The sequence below is a fragment of the Pteronotus mesoamericanus genome, unplaced genomic scaffold, assembly GCF_021234165.1.
Source record: "Pteronotus mesoamericanus isolate MK-2021 breed Mesoamerican mustached bat unplaced genomic scaffold, CSHL_Meso_final scaffold_99, whole genome shotgun sequence".
NCBI classification, from domain to species: domain Eukaryota; kingdom Metazoa; phylum Chordata; class Mammalia; order Chiroptera; family Mormoopidae; genus Pteronotus; species Pteronotus mesoamericanus.
In genome coordinates, this window is record NW_026555330.1 from 6,047,097 (window position 1) to 6,072,135 (window position 25,039).

General features: G+C 44.0%; 1 protein-coding gene across 1 annotated transcript in view; it reads right to left on the reverse strand.

Moving 5' to 3' along the window:
* Positions 1-10,361: 10,361 nt before the first annotated feature.
* The window catches only part of CTTNBP2NL (CTTNBP2 N-terminal like), a 45,813-nt gene continuing 31,135 nt past the window's right edge, over positions 10,362-25,039 (reverse strand). Inside the window, exons 4-6 of the mRNA XM_054564935.1 lie at positions 19,738-19,968; positions 16,044-16,151; positions 10,362-14,471 (exon numbers count right to left, since the gene is read on the reverse strand). Of these exons, the coding sequence (XP_054420910.1) occupies positions 12,990-14,471; positions 16,044-16,151; positions 19,738-19,968 (1,821 nt within the window). The 3' untranslated portion in view covers positions 10,362-12,989. The remainder of the gene's footprint in view (positions 14,472-16,043; positions 16,152-19,737; positions 19,969-25,039) is intronic.

Consider the following 25,039-nt stretch of genomic DNA (forward strand, 5'->3'; position numbering starts at 1 on the left):
AGGTCATGGGGCGCCCTTCCGGAGACCGGGGAGAGGCCGCCGCCTCTTCGCACGCCCGCCACCGCGGCTGGAGCGTTCTTGTCCGCGGGCGCCACACCCGCACGCCTGACGGGGCCCAGGAGGGCGAGCCCGCGGAGCCTGGAGGACGAGACGGCTCAGGTCGGGCCAGGACCCGGGCTCCGCGGAGGACAGCGTTGCGCCGCAGCCAAGCGCCGGCAGCTCTGCCTCGCGGGTGGGTGGCTCCCTCTGTGGGCTTCTCACTCCGAGGGCCGTGCGCCGCGCAGCGGCGGTTGCTGGAAAGGCAGGGCAGGGCGAGCTGCGTCCTCGCGGAGGACTCCCGCGTTTCAGGCTCGAGAAACCTTAGGGGCGCAGGCCCTGTGGACGCCCAAGTGTGGCCTTGTATGCCTTTGCCCTGCCTGCAGCCGCTTCCTGCAGAGAAACAACACCACACCTGGTTTGGGGGTCAGGTGGGGTTCTCAAACTTTTTGGTCTCAGGACCCCTTTAGACTCTTAAAAATTATCAAGAACCCCGAAGAGCTTTTGTTTTGTTTTGTTTTGTTTTAAGTTGTATCTATCTGTATGAGAAATTAAAACTAACACGGGAGTCAACTGAAAGCACCCACAATGGTCAACGCTGGACAATATGAGCAACAGAAAAGTTTTAACTTATTACCCAAAGTATAAAATAAGTATGTATGAATCCATACTGTTATAAATAAATGATTAAGTAAATATATGGGGAGAAGACACAAATCTCCCGTGCAGAAGAATTCCAAATGATTTACGCAACTACTTGTCCCTTAATGAGGCAGAGTACAACTCCCTCTCCTCAACTATGGGCTACAGGTTGTGACTTCCTCCCAAAGAGGACAGAACATAAAGTGGTGTCGTGGTGGGGGCGTGTGAGGGGGCTCCACAGCGAAGAAACCCGGCAACCTCCGTCAGGTGATCCAGGTCAGCATCGACAGTGATAAGTCCCTTTGGTGGCAAGTAGCCTTGACGGGAAGTGATGAGAATGACACTTTGCTCATGTGTGTTTCCTTCTCATAACCCCAGTCCAATTGTAGAAAGGAAAGGACTTCGAGTGCACTTGTTTGTAATTTTACCTATTGTGTTCTTTATTGACCACAAATCTTAATTTTGATGTAGTCAGAACTATCACTTTTTGCCACAAGGTTTTGTGCTGCTTGGGTTTTATTTGTGAAGTTCTTCTTCATCACAAAAATATTCCCTTACATTTCCAGTTAGCTTTATAGTTATATATTTTCTATTTCAGCGTTTATTCCATCTAGATTGGATTTTGTACATGGTTCACAGTCTGACTTTACCTTTTTTCATATAATGTCTGAGTGTGTTACATTTCTCTGCCCATTAACCAAGTACCCCGGCCTATAAATAAACTCTGTTTTTTTTCCAACTTTATCTCAAAACTTTTTTCAAAGCTAGTTACCCTCCCTTGTCCTTCCCTAACCTCTGAACTTCTTGAAAATAGGGTCTACACTCTCCATTAAGGAGAAATCCATTTTTCTCCCTTAATTTTCTGAACTCCTATTTATTTCTTAAGCTGCTATAATCTGGTTTCAGCACTCAAAAGTACATTTGGAATTGTTCTCACTATCGTGGCCTGTTTTCATCCTGTATTTGCTTGGGAAGTACTTTTTCTGTGTCCCACAAATATTGATAAGTTATGTTTTCACTTTCATTCACATCAAAATATTTTCCAATTTCCCTTTTGGTTTTTACATTGACCTGTGGGTTATTTAAAACTGTGCTATTTTTCGAATATTTGGAGGTTTTCCAGAGACGTTTTTGTTACTGACTTTTAATTTAATTCCATTGTAGTCAGAGATGATGCTTTGTATAATTCAAATCCTTTTAAATATAATATTTAGATGTTTCAACAGTGAGTCTCATGGTGAATGTTCTATATGCACTCAAAAATAGTATGTAGTTTGCTGCATTTGGTTGGAGTATTCTATAACAATTTACCTGACTTATGTCTTCATATTTAAAATGGATTTATTGTAGGTAGCATATATGTGAGTCTTACTTTTTTATATAATGTGACAATCTCTGCCTGTGATTGGGTTGTTTAGGTCTTTTACATTTTAAGCCATTATTGAAATGGTTGGTTTTCAGTCAACATTTTTGTTATATTTATATAATCTGTTCTTTGTTCCCCTTTTCCTCTTTTATTTGTTTTAGATTGAGTACTTTTCATGATACCACTTTTTTCTCTTTTGTTGCCTAATGAGGTTTTTGGTTTTGTTTTGTTTTTGGTTGTTTAGGGATTGCAGTATATCTACTTTTAACTCTTTGTGGTCTACCTTCATATGATATTCACGTATAGTCTAAGAATCTTATGCTGTTATACTTCCATTTCTCAGCCTGTTATTGTTGTCAAACATTTTACTTCTTCATATGTTACAAATCCCATAGTACATTCGGATCAATTTTTAAAGAGATTTAAAGGATAAAACAATAATCTTTTACACTTTCCACATAGTTACGATACCTAGTGCTCTACATTCCTTTACATAGACCCCGTTTTCTGGAATCATTACCCTTTTGCCTGATGTACGTCCTTTAATATTTCTCATACTGCAAGTCTGCTGGAGATGAGTTCTTTCAGCTTGTGTATCTCTGAGAAAAGTCTTTATTTTGCCTTTATTTTTGGAAGGTACTTTCACTAGGTATAGAATTTTATCTAGATTGATGGCTTTTTCCCCTCAGTACTCCAAAGCTATCGCTCAACTGTCTTCTAGATTGTACTGTCACCAATGAGAAGTCTCCTGTTATTATTCTTGTTCATCTGTATATAATATGTTGGGGGTTCCCCCCCCCCCCGCCCCCGTCTGGCTGTTTTGAAGGCTTTCTCTTTATTACTGACTTAAACACTTTATGATGTTCCTTGGTGGAGTTTTCTTCATGTTTTTTATGCTTAGGGCTCATTGACATTTTTGTTTCTGCGGGTTTCTCATTTTCTTCAAATTTGGAAAAATTTGACCATTACATAGTCAAATATTTTCTTTCAGAGGCTCCAGTTAAGCTTATATTAGGTCACTTGAATTTGTCCCAAACCTCACTGATGTTCTGTTCATTGTTAAAAATCTTTTTACATTTTATGTTTCATATAGATAGGTTTTATGGCTATTTTTTCAAGTTTAGCACTATTTCTCCCATAGTATGTAATGTTATTAATACCCTCCAACTTTTTTAAAAAATTTAGATATTGTGGTTTTCATCTCCAGACATTTGATTTGGATCTTTTCTATATTCTTTGTGTCTCTAGTTAACTCATTCTTTCCTCTATCTCTTTGAACATATGGAATACAATTATAATAGCTGTTTTAATAGAATTGTCTACTAATTCTAATATTGTGTTATTTTTGGTTAATCTTTAGATGACAGATTTTCCTCCTAATTATGGGATGGATATATATATATTTTATTTTCCTTTTTTTTTTTTGGCATGCCTGGTGATTTTTGATTGGCTGCTAGACTATGTGAATTTTAATTTGGGGTTTAGATATTTTTGCTTTCCTATACAAATTCTTGAGCTTTGTTCTGGGATGCAGTTATTCAAAAAAGTTTGATCCTTTTAAGTCTTGCTTTAAATTTTGTTTTTTTAAGGCAGGAGCAGGGAAGCAAGCATTTAGTGCAGAACCAGCTTTGACCCATTATACAGACAAAACCCTGCTGAGCACTCCCATGAGTGGTGAGATTTGTCATTCCACCAGTGAGAACAGAAACTACTCCCAGTGCCATGTGCTCTGCGTATTGTTCCCTCTACTCCTCTTGGGTGTCTCTCAATGGCCTTGGGTCAGCTTCTACACATGCATATGTTAGTGCTTGGTTGAAAACTCCAGAGGAAGCATCTGAAAACCTCCGGAGGTCTCATGCAGCTCTCTGGTCTCCAGTTGTCTTCCCTCCCCACTCCCAGCTCCCATCGCAACGCAACGTGGAGTTGCCAGGCTGTGCCTTGATTCCCCCTCGCTGCTAGGGCCATCAGAGGACGCACACTATTTCTTTCTCTGTCCTCTGTTGCCTGATATGCAATGTCGTGAAAACTGTTGTTTAATATATTTTGCTCCATGTTGAGTTGTTTTAGGTGGGAGAATAAATCCAGTGCCTGCTAGTTCATCTTGGTCAGAAGCAGAATTCTCTAAAATTAAACAACAACAACAACAACACATATCTTTTGACTCCATACTCTTTGATTATATATTCATTTTTATGGTACATTTATAATTGTGTGCACCGCATTATTGGGTATTTTCCTGACAAAAGAGAAATTTTCTTTTGACTAGGCATTGATGAGAAATTAATTGCCCACTCATAATCTTACACGTCCAATAACTGGAAGAATGTTCTGGAGACCAGCTTCTGGCTCCATACATTTAAGACCTTGTTTCTCCTCCTTTTAGAGCAATACAAGCCTGTTGTTGCATCTTTGTGTCACTGTGCAAAGTGAGGCAGCATGGTGACCGGTAAAAGCCTCCCTGGGAGCCGTCCTACGCTGAGACAGCCAGCAAAATCTCGGCTGAGCATGGAGTGCCTGCAGACTTCATAAACAGATTTCACTCAGAAATAGTTTCTTGTTCAACTTACCTTTAGCTGAATTCCCAAAATGCTGTGGTTGCCACTCCAAGCCCACCCAGAACGGTGTGACGTAGGAGAAGTCAGAGTGGCAAGAGCCAGCCGCTTTAACTGACTGCAGCCATCTTACTTTAGCAAATTTTAGACAAACGTATGATCGTATGAACACATCGCTTGGCCCTTCAGGGATTGGAAGAGGCTGTGCCAGGAATGGTCCTTGAAGCTTATACATCCTGGTAACTCTGCCTCTGCTCAGGATGCTTCCTCAACCCAGGCCCCCGTGGCCCACCCCCTGGAGTCCCTGTTCTCCCCTGGGCAGACCATGCCCTTTCCTGCACCCGTCTGCTCCTGCAGATCCCCGTCGGACGCAGACTGCTCACCAGGCCCTGCGCGGCTCTGTGCGCTGCCTGCGCTGTTCTCAGTCCCTGGGATGCCCTTCGTCCCATTCTTTGCCTGGGAGCATCTACCCCTTTTTCAGGACCAGGACAGATGTCATTTCCCCTTTGACACCATTCCTGACTCCACTGGGGATTAACTGTTACGCCACAGGTTGTTCCTATTTTTATTATAGTCCACATAACACCATATTTCCTCTTTGTCTCTCCCACCAGCACCCAAAGCTCCTAAGGGCTGGGAACTTACATATTTTTCTACCCCAGTGCCTAAGTCAGTGAGTGGCACCTACTGGGAGCTTCTGTATGGGTGCATGAATGAATGAAATCTCGTTTTCCTCCCATAGAGCGCTGGCTCTTGCTTACTTACTTGACTCACTAAGGTTTTTTATTTGCTTGTTTGTGTTTTTTAAACAGGAGAGACAGTATAGGCATTTTTGAAGCATCATTAAATGGGCAAAGGAATAAACGAATAAATGCTGATAGACTCCTCCTGACTCCAGTTAACGAATAGTTATCAAGCACCCTCTCTGTGTCAGTCCCTCTTCTGGGAGCCATATAATAGTATTGGCTGTCGTTGCCGGGTGCTTGCTTAGGCCCCAGCTACTCTGAAGTTTATTTGCTCACTTAAGGCTCACAGTGAGCGGTTGTTGCTGTCATCTCCCTGTCACTGCTTTGGGCTTCCATCTGTGTCTGAGTCAGGGACTGCGGCTGTGGTCGACCCTTCGCCGCCAGGGTGATGGCCAAGCATTGACACGGGGAGGGGACGCATCTCCTCTCACACGAGCGTCTCCGAAGTGGGTCCTGCCTCAGGAAGACGGAGGTGCGGCCAGGCCTTGGTGCAGAGAATCACAGCAGCAGAAACACCAGGGGGCGCAAGCCACTCAGCTTTGGTTAGAAGGGAGCACACGGCTTCCTCTTGGACCCGCAGCCCTCTCCCCCAATGCCTTTCCCCAAAGGCAGCAAATAATCTCCTGTCTTCATGATCCTGGCGCTGAAAGGGAGGCTAGCAGAGGCTGACTTGCCCGAGGTCAACTTTTTTTGCTTGTCCCGGTCCTGTTTTTTCATCCCCTTGTCCTCATCCACACAAATCAGTATCCTTTCTACTGTTCATTTAAATCGGGGTCTCTAGACCCACAGATTTCCTTGCTCTGCTGAACTTCTTAGGCACTTTGGGGGCCCTATCACCCATTTGGGCACCTGCTGCATGCTGCCCAGCACTGCCCTGAGATGTCACATCTGTCACACTTGTTCCCCCTTGAAGTGTAAATTCTAGCCCTTGGCAGTCTTGATACACGGTCAGTGCTTCACACACACACACTGAAGGAACGGGCAGGCACAGCAAGTGTGTGTATGGATGCGTGTCCCTCGCAGCATAGCATTGGGCCTGCAGAGCCGGCGGCAACACACTCTGGTGAAAATACAGGGATGAGGGTTTGACAGTGTAACATTTCTATTTTGTGCAAACTCCTTTATGTTCGTGTCCAGCTGGGACGGCAAACTCCCGGAAGGTATGGATGAGGAATGCGGGTGTGTGTGTGCGGGGGCGGGAGGGGGGGGCGGGAGCGGGGGCAGGCGAGCTCGGAGGCACAGGGCAGGGAGCAGAGCTTTCCCACGGAGAGAATGAGGCCTGCACAGAAAACGAGCGAGAGAGATGCCAAGATCCGCGTTAGTGCAGGAGGAAAGTGAGCCCTGAATAGGAGCCTTGTGTGTGGCCCAGTGGTGTTGACTCACCAAGATCCAGGGGAGGGAAAACTCACTAAGGATGAAGAAGGGGCCTGTGTGCCATGGTCACCACCCCAATCCACCCTACCAGGCTGAGGCCCAGTCCTGGGAGGCGCTGATTGGGGTTGGGTGGGCTGGGGAAGCAGCGGAGTGGGAGGTCGGGCTTGGCAGGGAAGGGAGAAGGGTGAGTTTTTTGACCGTGAAAAAGGCCCTTCTTGGGAGTGCTGTGTGTTTGTGACCAGGATGGGGAGGTGTCTCTCCCACACAGCAGGTGTGGCAGGTCAGAGTCACAATTTGGGAGGGGACAGACACTTGTGGCTTCAGTGACTTCATGTCCACACCTGAGGAGCAAAAGAACGCCTTATGAGTAAGTGCTTCGCAGCGCCAGTGCCTGACAGAGGGCAGCACCGCCCGGGAGGGAAGCTCCACTGTCCTCCCCTTCGGCCTCACCTCAGCTGTCAAACAGGTTCAGAGATAGGAGGACAGGATTTCTGTGTCTGCAAGAACCGCGGACAGCCCTAGGCCAGTGGACAAAGAGGGCAAGGTCTGGAATCTGGGGCAGCTCAGGTGAACAAGATCAATGCCCAGAGAATCAGGTGAGAGGAAGGAGCGCCCAAGGGAGCAACCAGGGCTGATCTAGCGATTCCTGATCCCAGGTCAGCTCAGTGGGTGCAGGTGGCTGAGCAGAAGCCACAAAGCTGGACTGACTCTTGAGCCCCAGCTCTGCTGGGAGCCAGACATGGCGGCTTGCAGAAGTCACCTGGCCTTTCTGGGCCTCCTTCTCACCTGTAATGATGGAGCTAGCATGGTCTCTCAGCATACTTCTTGCTCGAACATTTGATGGCCAGCTACCCTTCTTTTCTCCCCACTGAACCCTGTCCTTGGTGTCCTCAGTGTCCTCCTGAGCCTCAAGTCTTGAAAGCCACTAGCTAACCAGTGGATTCACACAGGAATCTGACAAAGAGCTAAGACTCTAAACTCCCCGCATGTATTTTCCCATAGTGTTGGCTCTAGTAGGGCCAGTGGAAGACGAGTGGACTGGAGGGCTCCTGGGATGGTCTGAATTCCAGTGGTGCCACCGAACCTCAGCCCTGCTCTGCTGGGGAACCGTGGGCCATGACCCGTGCCTCGGTGAGCCTGTTTCTGTAGGGGTCAAGTAGGAGTACCTGCCTCTCTTAGTAGTTGTGTTAAGTGAAGGAACAGAAATGTAAGGGCTGATGGAGAGTTTGGCACCAAATAACTTACCTCCTTTAGATTAACCATGACCAGAACGTATGGTCGAGTCTGAGGGCAGGTTTACCAGCAAGTACCCTTGGGATCCACAGGGAAGGAGGGAGGGAAAAAGGGAAGGGAAAGTTGAGGTGCAGCTACAGGGGGTTTTGAAGCTGAGGTGACCCTTCAGAGCTCCCTTAATTAGGGACAAGGGACCTGGTCTTCATCCCCTAGAGCAACCAGTCTGTCCATGGAAGCGGCCATGGCCTTGGTCAAACTGGTTGATTTCAGTTAAGTCAGTAGGGGCTACTTCTAGTAGGGGCAAGTAGAAGGGGCTGTTGGCTGAGGGAGGTTCACTGTCAGTATCCCCATGGCTAGGGAAGGAAACCCTTCATTCCTGGAGGGAGACTGGGTGTCTGCCACACCGAGCGAGTGGGTCTCTTGTCAAATTAAGTAGATGACTCTCCAGGGATAAGGCCAATCTTGTTGGGGCACTTCCAGTAATTCCTCAGAGCCAACCACTTCAGTGGTGTAGACAGAGCCACATGATACTCTGTCACCTCAGTCCCAGCACAGTGCTTTTGCCAGGACTGCCTTCAACAACCGCATGCGACATTTTAACCCCACTTGGCGCTATTCAGTTGTCTGTTAACTTTTTTGTTTTTCTCTTAGAGAGAGGGTGAAAAACATCAATGTGTGGTTGCCTCTCAAGCACCTCCTAGTGGGGACCTGGCTTGCAACCAAGGCATGTGCCCTGACTGGGAATTGAACTGGAGACCCTTTGGTTCACAGACTGGCACGCAATCCACTGAGCCACGCTAGCCAGGGCTTAATTTTTTGCATTAACGTTTTCCTTCTCCCAACTAGGTTGTGAGTAACCTGAAAGCAGGGAACACTTTAAAACTTCTCTTCTGTAACAGCTATCCTGGTTTCAGTCTCATCTTAAATAGTAAAACAACGTGTTGCTTGCGGGAAATCAGATGGTCCCCCTGGTTAGGTCTGATCGTCCACTCCTGGGTGTGGGGATATGGGTGGGCGGGAGGCGCAGCGAGGTGTGCTGCAGGGTTTAAACCCGCTCCATTCTAAGACCAGACCCTCATCTAGAGCCCCACCTTAACCTACTGAATCAGAATCTGAAGGGCCGGGTCGGCTGCAGGGCATTCTCATTTGTGAAACCCAGGGAGTGGAGGAGCAAAGTCCTGGGGCTTCAGTCCAGGCCTGGTCACTTACTAAGGGCCCTTGTACAAGTCTCCCATCCTCAACGACCTCATCCACGCAGGGGGGTTAATACCTCACAGCACCCTTGTGAAGCTTAGGAAGGCAGCATGTACGTGAAAGCATTAACACAGTGCTCAGAACCCAAGTAGACATTTTAGACTCTGAATACCATTGCCTTTTAAAGGCAAAGGACACGTTCTTGTGAATGAACTGGTGAGGGAGGGCTGTCAGCACTATTCCTCCCAAGGTGATCATCAGATTACCTGCATCACTGGCCCCTGGGCTCCTCCCCAGGAGTCCACATACTTAGCAGGCTTCACACCGGCAAGTCTGATAACCACTACCCCTTGTGTCCCTTTTCCTCTGCTTTTACCAATGAATTGGCCAATGATATGAGAGCAGATGGCTAGATTCAGGTCCTCGAATTTTCTCAACTAGTTGTACAGCAACTACATTAAAACAAGTCCTGTGGAACAATGCTCATTGCCTACCTGACTCCTGAGGATGAAGAAAACACATCAAAGTTTCAAAAAACATTTGAAATTTTTAAGTACTTAGCAGGCGAAGTGCTCTTTGTAAATCTCTCTCTCTCTCTCTCTCTCTCACACGCACATTGGCCAGGAAGCATTGCTGACAGGCTGTTACGGGAAACAGGATGCCCAGTGTTGTTGAAATGATCATTAATTGGCTTAAATGATGGAAACTTAAATACATCAGCACCCACAGTTTGAACATTTTTTTGTACATCAAAGGATTTTCAAGAGTTTTTGTCTGGCTACAATTTGCATTTACTAACAATGTAGCAGCAACAGCACTGGACTAGGAGACAAGGGATGCATGAGTCACTGGAAAAACGAGAGGCAGGACAAGCAAGATCAGGCATTCTGAAGTTAGGGTGCATGAATCCTGGGTGGCTTCAGGGTCTTTGGATTCTGTGAAGCCATCAACCAAATGGGCATATACGCATATCCATTTTTCCTGGGATAGAGTCTGTCCTTTCTTAGATTCTCAAAAGGTCCAAAACCCCCGACGGTTTAAAATTTTTAGATATTTATTGTGAAGGCTTCTGCCAGCTCTAAGATTCTAAAGAAAACCAGGGTCCCAGGTCCTTTGGGGTCTAACCTGGATGGGGCACTGACTTCACTTGGTTTTTTAAAGCCGTGAACGAACGCTCCCTCTACCCCACTTGCTTCTTCCCAAGCAAAACAGGCCTGCGGGGCTACATTCTTCGCTTTGTACAAACAAGACTATTTTTCCCCCAGACAGGATGATTTAACTTGTTTTAATGTCTGCTATAAAAATGGGTGAAGACTTCTGCATGGTGCATTTGCTTTACAAATGTTAATGACTAGTTAATGCTTGTGTTATATGTTGCACATCATTATATATAGTCTGTTGACCAGTAACATAGCTTTTGCAACATGGGTTAAACACCAAAATTGTGAATCATGGAACTTTTACTTAGCACACACAATCTACAGCAAACTTAAATACTAATCTATAATACCTAACTGGATTATTGGATCCATTGCAGTATTGTGCTTATTTATCTCAGAAGATAGGCAACTAGCAAAAATACACATTTCTTTTTCATTTCCCCACCCCCATATTACACTGTAAAAGAAATACATTATTCAGTGCACTTCCTAAGAAATAAACTTCCTCATAATCTCTCTCTCTATATATCATGTCAAAACAAAGGAAGAGCACAATGCAACTTCTAAGATTACCATTTTAAGCAAGAGAGGTAATAACACTCCAGGACTATAGAAAAGTTCAGCTTATCAACACCATCATCTGGCTATGCCTGGGAATAAAGTTCAGTGCATGGTAGCTTCAGGTGGTTTAAGATGCCCCCTTCATCATTTGGAGGACTCCCCGGGGCATTGGTAGTTTTTAAGTTTTGAGCGTTGGCCTTAATCAGACCTTAAGCTGTGGAGACACCAACGCGCCCCCTGTGCTATACATTAACTTCCACCACCTGCCCATCATCTTGTACTGGCTTCAGAAGAAACAGACTTAAATGACAGCAGGAGGTCAGGGGCTGCTGGGGAGACGGTGGCCAGGACAGCACATGAGGCCCCGAGGGCCCCTCTATCCCTGTGGACACAGCTGTGTAAGCACATGGCAGAGCTGGCCAGTGGGCAGTCTTGTCTGGAAGAGGGAGGCAGCTCTAAGATTCTAGGGACTTTGAATCCCATCGCTATAGTCTAAAGACTTTGTTTACTGTACTACAAGTTGGAACGTCTGGAGGCTTCTGTCCTCACAAACTTGCTATGATGGAAATGATGTAAATATCTAGAACAAAAGAGATTGCAACTTAGTAGCCTGGGGGCTACAATCAGCTGCAGAAGTGTTTAACTAGCAGTGTTTAAAATTTTTTTGAATCAGTTTTCAGTATTTAAAATTGAGAATGTTTCTCATGAAAATTTGGATTTTATGAAAATTTGAGGAGCCAGTGACATAGCTTTTGCATGGCAACAAGCAGCTGGAGCTGAACAGGTGGTGAACCTTTGAAACGGGCCCTATTCCACCACGGGACTGAATGCCTGCTCCACTCACTTACGTGACCAGTTGGGTTCTGTGACACGGGGGTTAGTGTGGCTTTGCCTTTTTATGACTGAAGACCTGACCGCATTTGGAATTTCCCCATCTCCTTGCGGAGATGGCTCCTTCGACTGACTGGGTTCCAGACCCATCAAGATGCTTTGGTAGGTAATCTTAACATGCATTTCTACTCATCCTTTATGCTATATTGCAAACTCCAAAGATATAATCACACTAATATTTGTGTTAAGTGTGTGTATGTTAAACACATAAAGGGGTATGTATCTATATATGAATACTTGCATTTAGATAAAAGTTACACACATAGAGACACCAGGTGCTGCCAGCCTGGAGAATAAGTGTAACAATTTGGTAAAACCTATATAATTCTGAGTTATAATATTACAAAGGGTGACTTTTAAGTTATTGCTTTTGATTACAGAATAAAGATGAGATCTCATTCTGTTGCAAAACCTTTATACAAGCAAGAGTAACCAGTTCCTATTCAAGTAATAGCAGTTGGAATCAGTTCCTTACACAACAGTAGATGCCTGAAGACATTTTTTGACTGTAGATGTGACTTCTTCTATTCAAGAATTTATGCAGGAACCTGGGAGTGACTTAATTTTTGAAAAGTACAAGAAAATCAGCACCCCAACTACTGAATGCTCAGGAGGGCTTCTCACAGGCTCTAAAAAGCTCCGATCTGTGGTGAGTTCACACCCACCTTCAGGATACTCTACCTATACAGCTGGTGGTAATAAAAATAGTAAAAGAGAATTAAAAGCAGTGTTTGTTTTTAACATTCAGAATTCACAGAGGATCTCATTTCCTGCAATTAAACGAGCCTTTTTGTGTTTTTGCTGTAGAATCACATTCATATGGCAGTCTTATTTCAGGCACTTTTAAAGCATGTTCATCTGGAATAAAAATCTGCATGAACCACTTCTGCATATTTCAAAATGAGTGTCAAGTGATTCTAGTCCCGAAATAGACAGCAGGTCACCACCTGGTCCTCAATTACCTTCTCCCACCACCATACGATGGTGACTGCTGAGCTTGAGACATCTTTGAGGTGCCCTTCGAAGTTTTATAGTACAAAGAGATGAATCATAAAAATCCAAACTACTCAGTTTCTACTTAAAAAAAATACAAAAAGGTGAAATATAGTAAATGTATTATACAGATGGTTTCAGCTACTATCAAAATAAATAACATGATCTGACTCAACGGTTTGACTCTGAGCTCTTGGGTGAAATCTGACGGAATGTCAAATGTGGAGCCCCCTCCGAGGGACTAGCTGCTGGTGGGCAGAAGTATCTCAACGTCCTTGCCATTGGCTACGACAGCATTTGAAGAGCAGCTGCTCGCCAGGTCTTCTGTGCCAGCCAAAGTGGTGGCCTGGGCATGAGTCTTGGTCAGGGGAGCGGTTGTGGATGGAGAAGGAGTGAGGCCAGGCTTTTTGGGTGGGATGGGTGGAGGGTTTCCTCGCTCAGCTCTGGGGATGGTAGGGGACTTGACTCCTGGAGACAGGGGACTCAGAGGACTGGACACTTTCCCTGGAGTCGGTGAGTGGCTGGTGTCACTTCTCGGGTTGGCAGCACTGGCCAGATTCCGATAGTCTGTGCCAAAGGGGGAGCTGTTGGGAGAAACGGGCTTGACGGGCCCTTGCTGGCTGGTGAACCTGGAGAGCACCTGAGTGACTGTGTTGCGGGCCAGCTGCTTGGCGGCAGAGTTGTCTAGGAGGGTGGGGGACAGATCCCTGGATGGAGGACTCTGCAGACCACTGGCTTGCTGGTCCTGATCTGCTTGGGACTGAAATTTGTGCCGAGCTGCATGGAACCGCTGGTTGATCCCTACTTGGTAGGATGACTGGTAGCCAGGGCTGCTGGCTGAGGACCCCAAGAGGCGCTTGGTTAGTACCGGTGACGAGCAAGGAGAGGATGTGAGAGAGGAGGACGCCGTGCTGCTGGGAGACAGTGAGCTCCCACTGGAGGGGAGCTGGCTCGGCATTGGGACTGGACTCTCGGTTCCCGCAGGACACCCACCATTCTCCACTGCTTTCTCCTGGGCCAATCCCACAGATTTCTCTCGTGGAGGCACTTGGTTTTCTACACTGCTGCCTATGATCGGCTCCTTGGTAGTTTGCATCTCTGGGTCAAAATGGCCATTGGTTTTTGCATAACAGTAAGGAGGAGTGGTGGGACCAGGCAGCCCAGTGACTGTCGCCTTGGCTGCATTGCTCCCATGGGTTCTTTCTGCCTGAAAACTCTCCGTTTGGCAGAATACAGACACTAGCCTGGGAGGCTCGGTCACTGTGCCTTTAGATGTGGTTACTGGTTTCTTTGATTGCTCATTAGAATTGCTACGCTGGTGAGAAGCTTCTAGATCCTTCACAATCTTCTTCAAGCTTTCCATTTCTTCTTTCAGAGTTTTGGTCCGGTTCTCTTCTCGGTTCAGTTTTGCTCTCAGTTGTTCTCTTTCGATGTCAAACTCAGACAACTGCTTCTCCACCTGGGCTTCAGTCTGCAAGCCTCGCTTCCTCTCAGCTGCCAGCTCCTCCTCCAGCACACTGATGCGGCCCCGTTCCTGCTGCAGCTGCAGGCTCAGCTCCCCGGCCCGGTGCCCCTCCTCGGCGGCTTTGCTGCTGGCTTTCTTGCACTCGAGCACCAGCATGGATGAGAGCTGCTTGTGGCGGGCACGCTCCTCTTCCAGCTGACTGCACAGCTTCTTCTGCTCCTTTTCAAACTTTTTCACCTGGGACTTTTCAAATTCCAACTAGGAAAAAAATGCCACCACATATCTCAGTTAGAGTTAGAAAACAAAGAGATACACTGAAAAACAATTATAAAGAGAGTGCTCTGGCTAGCTGTTCTTGGCACGCAAGGTGACATACGTGTCGTGTGCTTATACCAGGTATTTCTGAAGTGTCAGGACACCTACCACAAAAATATACACATTATAATTTTTTTAATCTTCACCTAAGGACATTTTTTTACTGCTTTTAGAGAAGAAGGGAGAGAGAGTAACACCAATGCAAGAGAGAGGCATCGACTGGTTGCCTCCCATACATGTCCTGACTAGGGACCGTGTACACCTGGACCATGGGTCACAAGCACCCATGCCCAGGTGGGGAATCAAATCTGCAACCTAGGTATGTGCCCTGACTGGGAATTGAACCTGCAACCTTTTGGTTACAAGACGATGCTCCAACCAACTGAGTCACACTGGCCAGGGTCATATACATTATAACTTAATCTTTCTTTGATGATTCAGGAGGCACCTCTAGTTCGTATAAAGTCTCAGGGTTATTAAGTGGGAATACGAACCATCACTGTGTTTTTGGTGTGGCAATTTCAGAGGATTAGAAGCAATCAAAACAGAAAACAGAAAGCCATATGAGCCAGATTTTGTGATGAATGCTGCTGAAAACAAAGCCTTTAAAGCTTGACTAACAATTCTTTCTGGTGTTAAAAACAAACATAAGTAGTTCCATTTAAATCATACTTTTTACACAAGTGCAGTCTGTTTTAATCATCATCCCAATCCCATTAAAAGGGAAGGGTTGAAGGAACCCTTTTAGTCAGTATTTTTCAAACTGTGAGATCCATTAATGGACGGGGAAACCAATTTAGTGAGTCATGACCAGAACAAGGATATGCTTACTGATTTTAGAGAGAGAGAGAGGAAGGGTGGGGGTAGAGACAGAAACATCAATGTGAGAAACTTCGATCGGTTGTTTCACGGGCCTCCAGTAGGCGCTCCGATTGGGGACTGAACCTGAAACCGAGGTATGTGCCCTGACTGGGAATCGAACTCCCAACCTTTAGGTATACGGGTTGACACTCCAACCAACGGAGCTACCTAGCCAGGGCATGACCGGAACTTTTAAAAGATAAAATAGGAGATAAAACATCAATGTGTATTGTAAGTAGTAAGGATTATGTATGATTTCATGATAGTTTTGTTTCAGGCCTCTGTGTATATAACTAGGTTGTTAAATGTATTTCTTACTGGGAATCCTAAGTCAAAAAAGGTCTGAGTGGATTCTATGGAACAATAGTCCCACAGTGGGTGATCCATGTTAAAAAAAGACTTTATGAAAACACAGATCTGCTAATCACAGAATACCTTACCTTTCTCTTGAAGACTCACGATGTGCTTCTGCACACTAAAGGGTCTAAGAAATGGAAGTCAGAAACCTGCTTAACTTCATTTAATTCAGTAACTTCCAGACTTATTTGACTGTAAAGCCCTTTTCTTGAGCAACACCAATGTATATCCTGTAGGGCAGTCTCTGAGAAATGCTATTCTTGGCAAATGCGGCTGCGAACCCTCCACCTTAATTACCTGTTGAGTCAGACGCTCTCTCTCCTTCTCCAGCATGTAGGTGACATCATCTCCTTCGGCCGTGTCCTGGGCATGCCTTTGCCTTTCTTCCTCAAGGTCTAGGATCACCTTTAGAGAATTAAAAAAAAATAAAATCATTTCCAAGTATCAAGGAATCACAGTTATAATAAAATTAAATACTAAAAACCTATCTAATTAAGCACCTAAGACAGTTCCAGAGTCAGAAAGATAAGGTATCCTCGTCAGGGCCAACAAGGAGCATGCTGTTTCGGGGGGTGAGAGACAGGCAAGCCGTGCACCTGATCACAGGAAGGCGGCGCTTTACTGAGGCACACACGTTTACTGAGTAAACGTGAACAGCAGAGGGCCGCTGACTAGCTGCACAGGCTGAGAAGGCTTCAGGGAATTAACAGAGGGTCCAGCAGAAAGGCAGCGTGGCGGTACTCGGGGACAGGGCAGGTATGGGCAATGAAGCAAGGCAGGGCCATGGAAAGCCCAACGCTGAGGTTCTCTCCTCAAACGCACAAATCACTGGAGGCACGGAGGAAGGGGCGTGAAACTCAATGTTTCAAATGGGTGACTTCCTAACTGTGCCTTGCTTTGTTAATAACATGCATGCATTTTTGTATATCATTAGAGAAGAGGTGAAAAGGCTCTCTTGACTTCACCCTACATGTAAAAAGCCTCAATTATTGAGATCTTAAGTAGAAATTTTTCACATGGTCTTTTAATTAACCTGCCTACCCACTCCACTTCTCCTGGTGCCAAGGATTAAGCCCAATTTTAAGAACACAAACTGAAAGGGACATTCGCCACGTCTTCCTGCCTACAACTAGCTGAGCAATATTCGAAGGGCCACGGGTGTCGCAGTAGCAGCTGCTCCTGCTGCCGCAGGGTCGGGTCGGGGCAGGCCACGGGGCGGAGCTGACACAAGGAAGGCTGTGTCTCACAGCTCCTCCTTGCTACGTCTTTGCAAATGGAGAATGTTTTTTGGGACGTGAAACTCCCCTTTAAACACAAAAAATGAAAACATTTCGGTGTACTTCCTTTCAGTTAAAAAAATCTAATTTTTCGATTAAACAGAAAGACAAGCTTTTGGCTAATGATGGTGGATCATCTCCCTTCCCTGAGCCCTCAGAAATTATAGAAATGCAATGAAAAGAATAAAAACCCACAAAGGCAAAGAGAGAGATTTCGGCAGACAAGGAATTTAAATAACATTTTGAAGAAAGACAGAGGCTGAAGGAGTGGGACTCCTTTGGTATGGGGGCAGAAGCTTCCCCCTTCATGGCCCTTCATGGCCCCAGAGAGATTCAGAGACTGGAGGTGGCGGGCACTGCAGGAGGGAGGTGCTCTGTGGGACAGAGGGCCAGCGGCTGGGCTCTGAGTCTGTCTTTTTCAGAGGAGTTATTTGTCTCCTCAACTTTACTCTTTTTTCTTTTCAATCCTCACCCAAGGACATGCTTATTGATTTTAGAGAGAGGGGAAGGGAGGGAGAGAGAAAGATTGATCTGTTGCCTCTTGTATGCGTCCTGACCGGGAATTGAACCTCTCCTTTGTTATGGGATGACACTCCACACCAACTGAGCCTCACTGGCCAGGGCCCCTAACTTCATTCTTATTCACAGAGTATTAGCAGCCAGGGATCTACTGCCCAGGCATAAGCCAGAGATGGACCCTCTGAAGACACAGAAAAGACAGGCTCAGGACTTGGGAAGAGCAGATACGAAGGAGCACGGGGGTGAAGAAAGGGGGTTATGTTTGTATTGGGGAGATGGTACGGGAGGAGAGAAAAGTAAGGTGGGGCACAAGATAACAAAATCCATGTCTATAGTGAAAGAACGTAGTCACGTGTCTAAAATTGATCAAGCAAGAGAGTTGTTTATTATTTAGAAATATGGAAGTTATCTATCCAAACAAATGGTTGAATATTGAGGGGCAGGAAGGGGAAGAGGTGGATTAGGGCACCCTATTTTTTGTAATTCTGAGAGAACATGGTTAATGACCATGCCAAGGCTCAGGCATAAGCTGGACTCCTTTGAGCAAACTGGAAGCATAAGCACCTAATTGTAAGCCTATTGACACTAGATTTCTAACAAAGTCAGTGTTCTACTTTGATATAACACTTCAGATTACATAGGCGGTCGGTTTAAAATAGTTAACATTCAAAGAATAACATTCAAAGAATCTTATGTTGAAGTACAGTTTTAAGGGATTTTGAATTATTTCTAACTTTGTCCTTTCCCCAATCACCCAGAGCCATAAATGACCCCAAAGCTACCCCTTCCGTGGGCACCGCAGCCAGCCAGCCCTCCAGCACAGCTCAGTTACTTTCTGTGTGAAGTGGGGAAAAGGCCTGCCTACCAAGGAAGGGAGTTGTGAAGATTTTCTTAAGAGGTTTATGTAAAAATCCTCCCCCCACATGGAAGCAACTAACGCAAACCCACTGACGCCCTTCAGACAAGGGCACAAATGTCTTCAGGTTACTTCAGTGGCCCAGAGGTTGAAGTTTCTGGGTCTTGGACAACTCTGAGACCCAGAATTCAATTAAAGACATAGGAGAAGTTTTCATTTTCTATACAAATGCATAAGCTTTTGGCATTCTGTGTATTTTAGGGGGATCATGGAACATCTGAAGCCCATCCCTAGTTAAGAACCTGAACTCTGGTCTTTCATTTGGACTCTGTGAAGGGACAGAGAAACCAAGGGCAGAACGGAAGCCTAAGCGATCTGCCAGATGGCTCTCGCGCAGGTAACCAGAAAGGTAAATGAAGGTCCTTTAAACTGCAGCTGCTAACCCAATTTTTCAGAATAAGTTGCTTCCTACTAATTGTGCCAATGTCCCTGCTTGTTAGTATAAATCTAAACCAATAGTTTTTAAAAAATGCATATTCTAGCCAAGCATGTTTTATAGGCCAAATTTGAGTAGTAAATGACAAGACTGGGAATAAAATCATAAGCCCTAGAATTCCAATGAGATGAGGAAAGCCCAGGTTTGCTTTCCTAAGGGCTGTAAGACCTGGGGAGGGAGGGAGGGAGGGAGGGAGGGAGAGAGAGAGAGGGAGAGGGAGAGGGAGAGGGGGAGAGAGAGAGAGAGAGAGAGGAGAGAGAGAGAGAGAGAGAGGAGAGAGAGAGAGAGACACTTTCCTAGTAGGGTAGACAGTTTTAAGGTAAACAACCTAGGGACTGTTTGTGTACGGTTTCATGAAGTAAAATGCAATGAAACTCAAAACTAGAAATAAATGAAAATAATCTGCTGGCTTGCATGTTTATAGTCTGGTAAATTTTCTCCCTCTCTCTCTCTCATTCCCCAAATACCTGTTAATCTTTCTATTTATCACTTAAGCAAGCAAACAGAGACGACTCCTTTCAGTTACAAGCTTGGTCAAATCCCAGTCTGTTGCCAAAGTTTGAAAGATTGAGAGCTGAAAAAACATCCCAAGTGTCTGAAGTGTCATATCAAGCAGGAATGCTGTCTTGAACGTGTCGGGCACACTCCCTAAATTTAACACTTGCCATGACCTGTGTTTTCTTTCCGACCTCCTGGCTCTTCGGTGAGCTAAGGGTCTTTTGGGTACCTGTGGGACCTCCGATTATTGAACTACTGTGAAAACTGGCAGCTGACAAGAAATATCAGGCATTATTTATAAAGCCTCTCTAAGAGCTTTCGCAGCCCACGCCCCCGGGCGCCCACCTTTCGGTGCCTGCTCTCGGCTGCGGCCAGCTGGGACAGCATGCGCTCCTGCATGTTCTTACACTGCTTCATCACCACCTTGAGAATCGAGAGTGGGTTTGTGCAGACTGGCTGCTTTTCGCCATCGTTCTTCTCCTTCAGGGTTTCAAAGTCTCTCTGCAGAGCCATTAAAGGATCGCTGATGTTATATTTTCCATAGCGTTCTTCAATGAAAGTATCTCTGTGTTGGGCCTGGGAAAGAGAGAAAAAATTGTATTTTGCTTTTTAAAACTACTCAGGAGGGGGATTTGCTAATAGTTATACATTAAAGGTGGTGGGTGAGTATGAATGTCACCTGTTGACTACAAATCCAGTGGGACCATCTGAATGTAGAAACGACATCAGGATGGGCACACAGCGTAATAGTACCAACCACAAATACATAGAGCTAACTACATATTAGACATTGTTCTAAGCACTTATATTAACATATTTAAATTTTACAACGCTATAAGGTAGTGCTATCACCCCCATTTTGCAGCAGAGAAAACTATTACAGAGAGGTCAGGTAACTAGTTCCAGGTTATCTAGCTGGCAAGTGGTCAGATTGGGATTTCAACCCAGGCAGCCTAGCTCTGAAGCCTGTGTCCCTTAACTACCATGCTCACTGTCTCTGCTTTTGATGCTCTATGACCAACAGGTATATCTGATCTTTTCTTTCTCAGGTATAGCATTTGAAGTTCTAAAATTCGCCAAGCATTAACAATTTTGTGAGTTTACATATTTGGAGACCTATACAAGGAGGCTGTAGATAAGTAAAGGATGCTAAAAATATTTTCACATTATGATCTAGGACTATCTGTGCTTTGTATGTACGGAACTTCATTCAGTTGGTGGGTCAAGAGGGCAGGAGCCCTTACAAATAGAGGTGCAGACAAATCCCTTCTAGCTGCTGCCAAGCCCCTCCCCCTTCTAGCCTCTGTGTGGGCGGTTATCTTCCATTCTCCTATCTGTCCCCTTCAGGGGGTGAGCGCTGAGGGTGAGAGACAGGGTCGGCAGGGAATGAGGGCTAGTGCTTAGAGTCTGGTCAAAGGATCAGGAAGGGGGTGGGAAGTATTCTTAGGATTCCTGCTTCTTTTATCTCTGCTAGGAAGGACCTGAAGTACTACTTCGTATGAGCACCATATACTATGTGCAGCAATTACTTTACTGCACAGACTTTAAAAGCTTCCTGAGATCTTTTACAAAATAAGGTATTAATACAACATTGAGAAAGCTTTCTGAAAAACCCCAGAGAAGTACCATACGATTTAAAATTTCAAATAAAATCTAGTTAAGAAAATGACTGCCATTTATCAATTAAAAATTATTTCATCAGGAGCTATATTTTCCTTATAACAACCATCCACAAATAGGAACCCGTTTGAAAAGGGAAATTCACAATTCAATGACTATGCTTAAAACAAACAAACAAACAACTCTAAATAAAGCATGGGGACTGTTTAACACAGAAGTATGCTTCAGTGCTGAAAATTTGACACCTTTTTCATTAAACTGTCCAAGTTCAAGACCCAGGAATCACAGCCTATGCTATTAATTTGTGTTGGTATCAGTTGGCTAATGTTGAATGCAGAGTTAGAAGCACTGGGTTTTACTTTTGTCTTGATAAAAAGATGGCATTATTGTAGTATCTGGAAATATTTGTATACTGGAAATGTAAAAAGGGAAATTTATTTGTTCCTTTAAGTTACTTATAACTTAATGTATAACCATTTTCCTTACCTTGGTTTGTGTGTGTGTGTGTGTGTGTGTGCGCGCGCGCGCGTGCAAGTGAATTAAAAGGCAGAAGGCATTGAAAATAGGATTCCAAGATAGAATTCCATTTTTTTCAGCTCCAAATTAAAAATGAAATTTTCGGTAAAATATCAAAATAAGCTCTAGTCCATTTAGAATGAAGATAAGGCCAATTCCTGAGTTGTCTATTTATATTCATATGTTATTATTACATTTAAAGATCACAGTGGGAGCAAAACAAAAAAGCTAGTTTTCAGTTACATTTCAAAAAGCAGTTGTGTTAAAACAACATGGAACTCATCAATGTTATCCTTTCACGAAGAACTTCTTTATGTTCAAGTATAAAAACATGAGATTGATAACTCAGGATTCAATGAAAGCATCTATTTATAGCTATTAATGTCCTAAGGCAAATCCATGGTTAGAAAAATGCTTGGACACTTTATTCATGGTTACCAGTCCTGTGTGCTTGGCAATGGTAAAGGAATGGTTTTGAGTCCTGAAACTGGTTTATTAAGGAAACCCCCAAAAGAAGAAAAAAAACCCTGCAAACCTGATTGTTTTCATGGCCTTTTCTTTTTCAGGACACCATGGAGAAGGGGGGGTGACAGAGCAGGCGCTGGGGTGCAATTTGCGACCTTGACAGCAGAGCTGCTGAGAAACCTTCTCTCAGGTTTGAGTGCATAGTTAACTAATCCTTAAAAATATGACTTTTTAAAACCCACACTGTTATTACCCCGTATAATTAATAAGCATCACTGAGTTAGGAGCAATGGACAAGGAGCCTGTTTGGTGAGGTCTCAGACTTCTGAGAGCCAGCGTTAAGCTGTCTGTTTTCTCTTGAAGTACTTCACAGTAATTCCATAATCACTTGCATAGTAATTACAAGTTGTACAAAATTGGTGGCTTTGCACATAAATGAAAAGAATCTGTGGAATAAACTAAAAAGGGCTTCTTGTCACAAAACAGTTCATTTAAATTCATTCTAATAGGCAAAGTGAATTCAAGGTCTGTATTTATTATACCAAAGGCTGAACTGGAAAATGAGACAGAATATGATATTTTTCAACTAACTTAATGCCTCAGTCAAGTGAGTTGTACGGATGACAGGTTAATGGCGCAAATAGCAACAACAACAATAACCAAAAATAGCTGTTAAGATTTGAAGAATGAAAGAACAGCTTTACTGGAGGTACATGTTGGTTATCCACTCCTGCGTAACAAATTACCCCCAAATTTAGCAGATTCAACAGTAAACTTTTTTTATCTCATAGTTTCTGAAGGTCAGGAATCTGGGAGGGGCCGGCAGGGTGGTTCTGGCTCAGTGTCTCCTGAGGTTGCAGTTCAGCTGTCGGCGTCGGAAGGTAAACTAGGGCTGGTGGGCACGTTTCCAGGCTGACTCAGGCTGCTGTAGGCCTCTGTTTCCCGCATGTGCTGGTTTTCCACACAGCAAGTGATGCAAGAGACAGCGACACTCCAAAATGGGCACCCCAGCGTCATGTACGGTCATGTCGACGTGACATCCCATCACTTCTGATGTGCTCTTCTGGGCACACAGACCGACCCCAGTCACTGAGAGGGGACTACATAGAGGTGTGGCTGTCAGGAGGTGGGATCACTGGGGCCACCTTGGAGGCTGGCCACCACAAGGAGAATGGCTCAGTGGGCTGCCACTACTTATGTATCAGGTGTAAATTTAGTAAAAACCGTCAAGGTTCAGCTTTTAGTATTTTAATGGTACGTTAACTATTTTATAAAAAAACTATAAATTATCTAGATTTTACTTTTATTGGGGAGGAATTCATTAATATAGCTGAAACCAAGCAATCTTTTATAATTTATTACTTTCACTTCATTGACAATATGTACTTTAATTGCACAGAAATTTCTACATTGTCAGAAAACATAATGCTCTTTAGTTTCAGACAATAAGAAAATAATTGGCTGGTTAGACAGATTCAACTGTATAGGGTATTACGACAGCAGACAAAACATACCAGTCTTCACATACTCATTTATTCTCACTGTCACTGGCTGAATGAAACACACCACCACTGAAAGCTTAAAATAAAACCGCGCATCCTTGGCTCTGCCATGCCTGCTCTCCAGAAACTTCAGTTTTGCTCTGACAAACTTCAAAAGGAAACATGAGCAGTCACCTCCTCCCCCCTTTCCAATATTATTTATACTATTATAGGAAATTAATCTCTTTATTCTATGGATAATCACCTACATAAAAGTGGTTCCACATCTAAAGGTGAAAAATTAAGATATATTTCATTGGGATTTATATTCAAGTACAAGGCTTTATTTTCAAGATTCAGACTGGTACCATAACTGTATTAGAATGTATTATTTTCTGGGCCCTGGCCAGGCAGCTGAGTAGGTTAGAGTGTCATCCTAATACACCAAGGTTGTGGGTTTGATCCTTGGTGAGGGCACATAGAATAATCAACCAGGGAAAGCATAAATAAGTGGGACAACAAATTACTGTTTCTCTCTCTCTCTCTTGCCCTCCCCCCCAAAATCAATACAATTTTAAAAATTAAAAGAGTAAATTAAAGAAAAAAGAATGCATCTTTGCCATTTACTGAAAATTCTGAAGTGATACTTTAAATAATCAGCAATATAAACTTTATGTCTTTCAAAGTATCTGAATACCTCTATGCCAGAGATCAGAAAAACAAAATAACGTAATTTCAAGATGGTTTTACAAATCCTACCAAATGCATGTTAAAAGGAAATCTTTCCACACACAAGTTGAATCTATTAATGTTCAAATAATTTACACTCTGGAGCCTTTGATAAACTAAAAATAGAGTCCTGAGCAACTAGAAATAAAGCAACCATTCTGGATAGAGATGATAACATCATTCCAACAGTACCCTTTGTTCTGGAAATTCCTTACATTTGCTGAAAGAAAACTAGATTTTAATGTTTGACAATATTGATAAAATGGGATTTATCCTTATTTAAATCGAACTCTAATATTTGAAAAAAGGTACAAAATTTAACATGGGAGTAAAGAGCAAATATTTTCATGATTTAAAAAATATTTCTAATATATTATTGAAGATCAGTGCTCCTTCCATTTAACCATAAATGCTGTATTCTCAAATCTAGCCTTTTCCATATGTTTAGTTTCTTGCTTCAATTTTGGCTCTAGAGCCTACCAGAACTGGGATTGTATCTTGGCTCTACTGTTTTCTATCTGTGTTACCTTCAGCAATTCCATTACTTTCTCTGTACCTCAGATTGCTCATTATTATAAAAATGAAACAAGTAATGTAAAATGCTTCCTACAGTACCCAACATATAATAAGCACTATAAGTATGAATTAATTATTCAATAACCAAGTTTTCAAGTTTAGAATATAGGTTTTCTGTTATTTTAGATCCAAGGACTAAACCTACCCCTGCAGATTTAAGATTCTGTAAAACTGGATTGGGGCAGGAAATCTTCATTTAAAAAGCAAAACAAAATCCACCAATCCCCAGATAACTCCAAAGTAATACACCATTAAAAATA